Raw genomic sequence first — 8,319 nt, 5'->3', positions numbered from 1 at the left:
CTCTTATTATAAGTTTATTTCTTTTAACCATGATAGCGATTTTAAAATTTTAAGTTTTCTTCTTTTCTATCATGGTTAATCATTCAAATAAATTGTTGGATTTAATCTAAAATGGTTTTGAAAGAGCGGTTGTCACAGAGAACCTTGAAAGCTTCAGTGAAAGAGGGATCTTGGACTGATTAAATTGCTATTGACATGTACAGTAGCTAGGAACAGAGAAATGATCACTTGATCACCAGAGGAGGGTCACAAGATTCGGACTCCAATTGCATTGAACGAATGGATGGAGATGAGACAAACCGATGTGCCCTAGGCTTGAACAATGAACTGGTGAGAGATGAGGAAAGAAGATACTCGGATGGATCAATGAATATGGGCTGGCTCTGCCTTTCGTAAGTAAAGATTTCAACAGACTGTGGTCAAGATTTATCCTAATGGCCGACCATGATAAAAAATCTTAGGAACTTGACTTCCAACACCCTCTTTACCTGCATCCTGCTGATATACAAGCCAACACTCTTGTTCCTCAAGTTCTCCGTGGCTCTAACAATTACTCTGTTTGGAGTCGAGCCATGGAATTGGCACTTCTTGGAAAGAATAAATTAGGATTCGTTTTAGGGACATGCACTCGTGAAAAACAACATTCCCACCTCCAAGATCAGTGGGATCATTGCAATGCTGTAGTGCCCTCCTGGGTCATCAATTTTGTGGATGCTCAAATCACTAGTGGCCTAGTCCTTTCTTCAAATGCACACTTGGTTTGGGTAGACCTTAAGGAAAGATTTGTTGCAGTTGATGGTGCAAAATTTTTTTCATTATGTCGTTCAATTAATTCTCTTACACAAGGCACCTTATCTGTATCTGCCTACTACACTAAGCTGAAAGAATTGTGGGGTGAGCAAGCAACAATGGTCCCTATTCCTAACTGTTCCTGTCACTCTTCTAAGGAATATGTTGAGAGTATTCAGGAGTAACGACTTTTCCAATTTCTTATGGGGCTAAATGAGGCTTTTCATCAAGTTCGCAGTCAGATCCTATTAATGAAGCCCTTGCCATCTCGTAATCAAGCATATTCTATGGCTGTTTAGGAGGAAACACAACGTCAACTATCATTTGGGGCATCAAACTCTTCTTCATAGAGCTCCATCTTAGCCTCTAATACAATAAGGGGAGGTAGAGGACGTGGTAGAGGAAGATCACAGGAAGAATGTAGTTACTGCCATAGAAAGGGGTATTAGAGAGAGAGCTATTATTAGCTCATTGGGTTTCCACCCAGTTTTGGTTCAAACAGAGCCCAAAAGAACCCTGAAAATCAAGCAAATCCAGCTATAAATGATTCTGGGAAGACAACTAACAATCATGAAGTTCCAAGCTCTCAGACTTCCTGGTTTACACCTGATCAATACAAGAAAATATTGGGACTGCTCGATCGTGATTTAGATCCAAATGAAGCTGCTGTGAGCATCCAAGCTACAACACCAGGTTTGGCAGTAAACTTAGACTATGAATGAATCTTAGATTCTGGTGTTAGTTGTCATATAGTCTGTAGTCTGTCATATTTAGACAAATATACACTTTATATTGGTCTCCCTAAATGGGTCAAGGTCCCAAGTGGAGAAAGAATTTGCATAACTCATATAGGGGAAGTTAGAATTACAAAAGATATTTTTCTGCAAAACGTTTTCTATGCAAAGCCATTCTGTTACAACCTAGGGTGTGTTTGGATGAAACCAAACCGTGGTTTGGAAAAGTGATTCTAGAGAATAGATTCTGTGGAGAATAGATTCTGAGAAAAAGTGATTCTGAGAAGTGAGAGTGTTTGGATAGTTATTACCAGAAGTGCTTTTTACATATGGAAATTACCAAAAAGGGTATAAGTTAATATGATAATTATATAAGGGATAGATTTTATGATTTATTTTGATTTGAAGAAAAAAATTGTTAATGAAATAATTTTTACTAACATAATTAATAATATATAAGATAATATAATTAATACATAATTAATATGTGTACATATATTTATAAAACATAATATTAAATATGTTTATAGAAAAATGATTTTTTTATAACAGAAAAATATTAATTTTGTTTAAAGATTATAAACGTGAAATCCCATAACATTTTTTCACAACTACTTTTTGTAATAACATACTACATGTATAATAACCTCTGATGTTTAATACAATTAATTAATTAATTGTCACCACACATATATATTCATAAAATATAAGAGTGAAAAATATTTTTAGAGAAGCTGAATTATTTTGTTGCAAACAGAAAGTCATGTATTTTTCATGAAGATTATAAACATAAAATGGGATGATATTGTTTGATAAAATAGAATAAACACGTCTTAAAATAATTTATTAATTATTCAAGTAAGTAATAATTAGCTTGAGAATATAAGGTATAATATTAATAAGAGAAATATAAATAAAGAAGTGTCATAATGTAAGATGATGCATCGATACAAAGCATTTGTAATAGGTTTTGTTTTTAACTACATATTACAATCTATGATAAAAGGAAATAAATAAGACATGACTACTATCCTTGTATTGAATTAACAAGTTCATCTCTTATGCTGTCACGAACCTGAGCCATGTAAGATGAAGATTGAATTGATGAATGTATACGTGAAAATCTAACCCCATCATCATCATCTTCTGCATAAGTACCTTCTTCTTCCAATTGAACGAATCTAGGATCAGTAATAGATGTCGTTCTAATAAAATTATGTATAGCCATCGTTGCACAAACGATTTTAACTTGTGTTTCAAAATCATAGGATGGCATGTTTTGTAAGATTGCGAACTTTTTTTTCCAAACTCCGAAAGTTCTTTCAATTGTACTCCTTAAACTTGAATGGAAATAATTAAAGATCTCATTGTCATTTTCAAACCCAGATGTCCTTCGAAAATCAGGCAAATGGTAACGCTCCGTCTGTATGGGCCGAGATATCCATTCGGTGTTGGGTATCCAGCATCCACCAAATAATATTTTCCTATATAAAAAATAAAATTATTGTAAATTATGTTTCTATTGTTAAGCTAAATATAAAAAAAAAATGTAGGAAATAAAAAAATACCTTCAAGTGGATGGGGAAAGTTCATTGAAGGAGTTGTGAGGGCATGATCAAATATCCGAGCATCATGTGCGCTACCTTCCCATCCGGCCAAGACAAAAGTAAAACACATGTCCCAATCACAAACCGCCATGACATTTTGTGACACTGTTCCTTTCCTAGAGATAAATTTAGTTTGATCTGTTACACTGACAACGCAGGAAACATGTGTGCCATCAATTGCTCCAATAGCATGTTTAAAAAAAGGCCAGTATTTACCAAACCGAATTTTTGTATGAACATGTCGGAATGCTGGATCTTTTGGTTTGATATTAGACATGGCAAGTCTATAGCATGCCATTAGGACATTATGAAAATGTCTGCTAATTGTCTCCCCTGAATGTTGAAATCTTTCTTGTTGCATTCTGCTACTAGGTGCATGGCCAACGGTATGTAAAAACATTGCAACTGATTCATGTAACCCTATATTTTTAGTTTCTTTTAGACCATGTTGTTGCAATTGTTCCACCAGACTTAAGAACACATCCCGTTCCATCCTAAACATGTTATAGCAACGACTGGGGTTGCCATGTAAAACATCCCTTACCCATAAGCTACCTGTATAAACACTTGTATGCCGAGGCTCCTTACACAAGTTCAAAGTAGCGTATGCACCAACCAATGCTGCAACTTTGTTAACCCTTTTTTTCGTCCCTTAGCATGCTTTCCACATGTTTAATTTCATCATCCATATTCGTTTTATCCTGTGCACATACACATAAAGTTTAGAATTCCTACATAGAAATTACGAAACATTTATAAAAGTTACAGAGTTGTTTGATTCATATAACAACCCACTAGTCACATAAAACGATACACATATGCAACTGTCTAATATAATAAACAAGTCATAAATCCCTAGTGTAAAACTCCAAAATAGGTAGAAGTTGTTCCTTCTGATCCTTCAGAGCTGCATACATTTCTCGTGCATCCGGCCGTTCCATAAGGAGTTGTGTGCACCGTCTAAAGAAATCAGGATCACTGACAACTTCAGGAACTGTTTTCAGGTGAGATAGGACTCCCCTAATTGAAATCTCATAAGCACGCACTTCTTCTTCCAACCTTCTAGCTTCTGCTCATGAAATGACCTCATTTCCATGCTCGGCCTCAGAAATATTTGTTTCAGCAATCTTGCTAAGTGCATCCGCTATTTTCATAGAGGGAGATGTGCGTTTCTTCTTGACTTCACTCTTCCTTCTGACCCCTAGTGAGCTACTAGGTTGACTCCTACCTCTGCTTGTACCCCCACCACTGGTATCCTGCCTCAATTCAGTGTTGCCTCCACTACCTCCACATCATTGAAGTTCATCAAATTCCCCACTTATACCAGTTGGTGCGCCTAAAATTTCATCACTATCTCCGGACCCTTCTTCCAAATCTTCATTCGGTGTTCCTTCACTTGGAAGTGTCATGGAAGAAGGTGCCCATGCTTGTGGTCCAGTTGCAGCCACACTCCCAAATAGTTGAGTTAATTGATCCCTAAATTGAAGTCCTCTTTCTCTGAATTTTTCGTAGTTTGGAACTTCCTGCACATTAGACACCAATAATATCATAAAATATTCCAAAAACAATAAATATACACAAAACATTAACAAGTAGAGAAAATGTAAGATCAAAAGGTTCAATAATTACCTTTATTTTTCTCTCCCACCAATCATCAGTTGCACTGACAGTATTCCTTTCAGTATCCCATCCCAATCCTGTCTCACGAAGCAGCCTATCCCATGTCTGCCACTCCTTTCGTAGGGAATCATATTTATTCTTAAATTGAGCTTTTTCATACACTCTTCCAGTTTTGGCAGTAAAGTTATCACCAAGAATATCCCAAGCTTTCTTTGTTAAGCTAGTACCTTTTCTTTCCCCTTGTTGCACAAGTTCAATGCAGAGGTCAATAAACACTTTTGTGGTTCGTAGGTCCCAGGAAGCTTTCACCGTATTCTTACCTAGAGCCGGGAAAACGGGCCGAGCCCATCGGGCCGGCCCGTTTAGGCCCTGAAATTACGAGGGCCGGGCTTGATATTTTTCTCTTAAAATGAGAAACAAGCCCTGGAGGGTTGGCCCTGGAGGGCCGAGGGCTTAAAAGGGCCGGCTCGCGAGGGCCGCGGGCCGGCCCTTTTAAGCCCTTTTATATATTTTTTTTATTTTTAAAATTTTTTATATAATATTAATGTTATTAATTTTTTATATTGTTGATAATATTTCAAATATTTAGTTATTATTATCATTTTAAAATTAAATTTAGTTTTAGACAATAATTTATCCACTTAAATTTTTAAAAAATCGGTTAATTTGGACTTTAATAATGATTTGATTTATATTATATGCGTTGATATTTTTAAATTATATATATTTGATAATAGAATATTTTTATACTTATATAACTTGTGATTCTATAATTTGAATTAGAAATTCATGAGTTTCAACAACAATTTTCTCACATTAAAGTAAAATAATAGTTAGATTGCAAAATTCAAAATAAAATTCTTATAAAGAAGAAAAACTTGATATTTTTGTTACGAAAAAAAGCATACTTATGAAGAAAAGTAATTAATTATAGTGATGATGAAGTTTCAAAAGATTAATGATAGTGTTTATTTATTGCACAATTGCATTATAGATAAAACTTTTAGATGTTGTTATCTTGTTAATGAATGTTTTAGATGTTCTTAGATGTTGATGAATATTTATATATGATGATTTTATATTTGTGACTTAATTTTATTCATATTTATGTCTTTTATTAATAATTTCATTGGTTTATTTTTATATTTTTATAAAAAAATTTGATAAATATAAAAAAATAGTATTTTTCCTTAAACGGGCCAAAAGCCCGCGGGCCGGCCCTAGCCCTGTAGCTTAAGGGCCGGGCTTAGCAAATTGGGGTATTTTTAAAATTTCAGCCCTGGAGGGCCGGCCCTTTTAAACCCGCCAGCCCTGAAGGGCCGGCCCTGGAGGGCCGGGCAGGCCCTGATTCCCGGCTCTATTCTTACCCATTATGCTATAGCACAATTATAGCTCTTCAGTCATCACAGGTTAATCAACTCAAAATCAATTGAAATAACAAAAATCATATTGTCTACTGTAATAGGTGAAAAAATTGATCACATTTTAAATCTCAATTCCTTCCTACCAAACCAAGTGTGACAAAAATTAACAAACACAAGAAAATTCTAATTTTACATGGTTGGAAAAAATACACCCCCCTTTCTAAACTTCATTATCTGTTTTTACTTCAAAATACTAAAACTTTTAAAACGTCCAAAATAACATGTTAATTAAATATACTTTTTTTTCTTAACTATTGTAGAAAGACGATCGGAGGCCAAAGTAATAAGAATAACCATATTTGAACTATCATGCACTATAAATCATCTCGTAAACCTTTGAATAACTGTGTGTTACGAATATATTTGAAAAAAATTCGTTCATCTGTGTAATTAATACAAATGCTCATGATGAACGCAATAATATTATAAAGCACATTATTGTTTTTAAAAAATAACATGTTGCACAAGCCTTTCATAATATTTTTTAAAAATTATATCCTTATCAGATTTGTCAACCGAAAATAAAATAAAACTACCAACATAAACCTCTGACCAAAATACAAATCACTTCCTTCAATATATATACATGGATTTCAGTTGTGATTTCATTTTTCCTCACTCTCAAAAGTTGGCCATAAATTTATCAAAATCCTTAATACAACAATACAGAACAATACAATTCTTATCTCATCCCAAATCAGATCAACTCTTAACAAATAATGTTAATTATCACAAGTACTATCCACGACAAAAAAAAAAAACCAAAGTCTCGACTTCACAGCTTCTTCTCCGGGGGAAATCTGGACAGAAAAAACGATCCCAAGCAACAACAGGAAAAACAAATTGCATTGAATTTATATAACAATTGCCAGACTTTCTCATCCATATACGTCCCCTGCCTCCAGAACCAGACATTGATTACCAAAATTTGTTCCCTCTTCGTTTCATAAAATCAGAAGCAATTTACCAAACGAACATACCATTCCTTCGAACAACAAAAACCTGGTTCAGCAAATTCAAAAATGGAACCGAGAGGAAGCTTGCAATTGAAGAGGATATATAGCCAAATCATTCCAATTCAACATACCACAGTCAAAATACTAATAGCCACGGTTCTAAAAAAATTCATATCACTTGCAACCGGATGACAGACCAAAAACAGAGGAGGGACCGAACCAGAACCACCGAACCAGAACCATAAGCAAGAAGCTGATAGATCAATGAATGGAGGAAATACATGAGTGAACAAAATTTTGGGCAATCACCAGAGAGAGCTAACCTGAGTACAAGATCTGACCAACCGAACTACACAAGCCGACCTCACCGGGCAAACTGAAGAACGAAGATTGGAGACAGAGGATGGATGGATCGGACTACCCAACACTTCCTTTGGTTTTGGCGAGCCGAGAAACGCACGACCACCCCTATTTTCGCAAGGCCAGGACGATCTCACCGGTGTCGAGTTTCAGAGCAGCGACGGCGAACAGTCAAGCTGGCGAAGAGGCGAGCTGGCGATGAAGCACGGCCGAAGACGCAACCTGATGATGAAGCGGCGAAGAGACGAGCTGATGATAAAGGGCGAAGGGTCGAGCTTTGAGCTGAGTCTGATCGTTCGGCGAAGAGGAGGAGTGTCGGCCAGCGAAGAAGAGAAGGATCTGGGGTGTTTTTGGAAATTGCCCACCGGAGCCGTCCCAAATTTTTTTCCAGAAGCGAATAATAGCTTCTGCTGAGGGTCGACCTTCGAGCTGAGTAGCAATGTTCGAGCTGAGTAGCAAGCTAATAATACGAAGATGAAGAGGAGTGTCGGCCAGCGAAGAGAAGAGAAGGATCTCTGGGGTGTTTTTGGAATGACCATTAGCCGTCCCTAATTTTTTTCCACAAGCGAATATTATTAGCTTCTGGTGAAACCATGGTTTCACCGGGTGAAACCATGGTTTCATCTTAAACCAAGGTTTGTATTTTTTATGAGGTTGTTTGGGTAGCATTTTCCCCAAACCATGGTTTGGGTCCCCAAACCATGGTTTGGGGTGCTACCCAAACAGACCCCTAATATCCATTGCCAAACTCACTCTCGATAGTTTATATGTGGTTTCCTTCTTTCCTAACATTTGTGTATTACAGGACATGTTCGATGGCATGGTCAGA

General features: G+C 36.2%; 1 protein-coding gene across 1 annotated transcript; it reads left to right on the top strand.

Annotated features, from left to right (window-relative positions):
- The first annotated feature begins 279 nt into the window (after positions 1 to 279).
- Positions 280 to 1,511, top strand: LOC114756310 (uncharacterized). The gene is made up of 3 exons (XM_028945249.1): positions 280 to 330; positions 462 to 970; positions 1,292 to 1,511. The coding sequence occupies exons 1-3, from the start codon at positions 280 to 282 to the stop codon at positions 1,509 to 1,511; spliced, it is 780 nt and encodes a 259-aa protein (XP_028801082.1).
- Positions 1,512 to 8,319: the final 6,808 nt, after the last annotated feature.

Source organism: Neltuma alba, unplaced genomic scaffold (genome assembly GCF_004799145.2).
Source record: "Neltuma alba isolate B1F8T4 unplaced genomic scaffold, ASM479914v2 tig00010386_pilon, whole genome shotgun sequence".
In the NCBI taxonomy this organism is placed as follows: domain Eukaryota; kingdom Viridiplantae; phylum Streptophyta; class Magnoliopsida; order Fabales; family Fabaceae; genus Neltuma; species Neltuma alba.
The sequence above is the reverse complement of the archived record's forward strand: the minus strand, read 5'-3'. Positions and strand labels throughout refer to the sequence as shown.

What these genes read in the sequence shown, in the direction of transcription:
- LOC114756310 (XM_028945249.1), top strand. Translation starts at nt 280, where the DNA reads ATGGATGGAGATGAGACAAACCGATGTGCCCTAGGCTTGAACAATGAA. An exon ending in TAGGCTTGAACAATGAACTG is followed by an intron (nt 331 to 461) that starts GTGAGAGATGAG and finishes AAAAAATCTTAG; the next exon opens with GAACTTGACTTCCAACACCC. An exon ending in TATGTTGAGAGTATTCAGGA is followed by an intron (nt 971 to 1,291) that starts GTAACGACTTTT and finishes TGGTTCAAACAG; the next exon opens with AGCCCAAAAGAACCCTGAAA.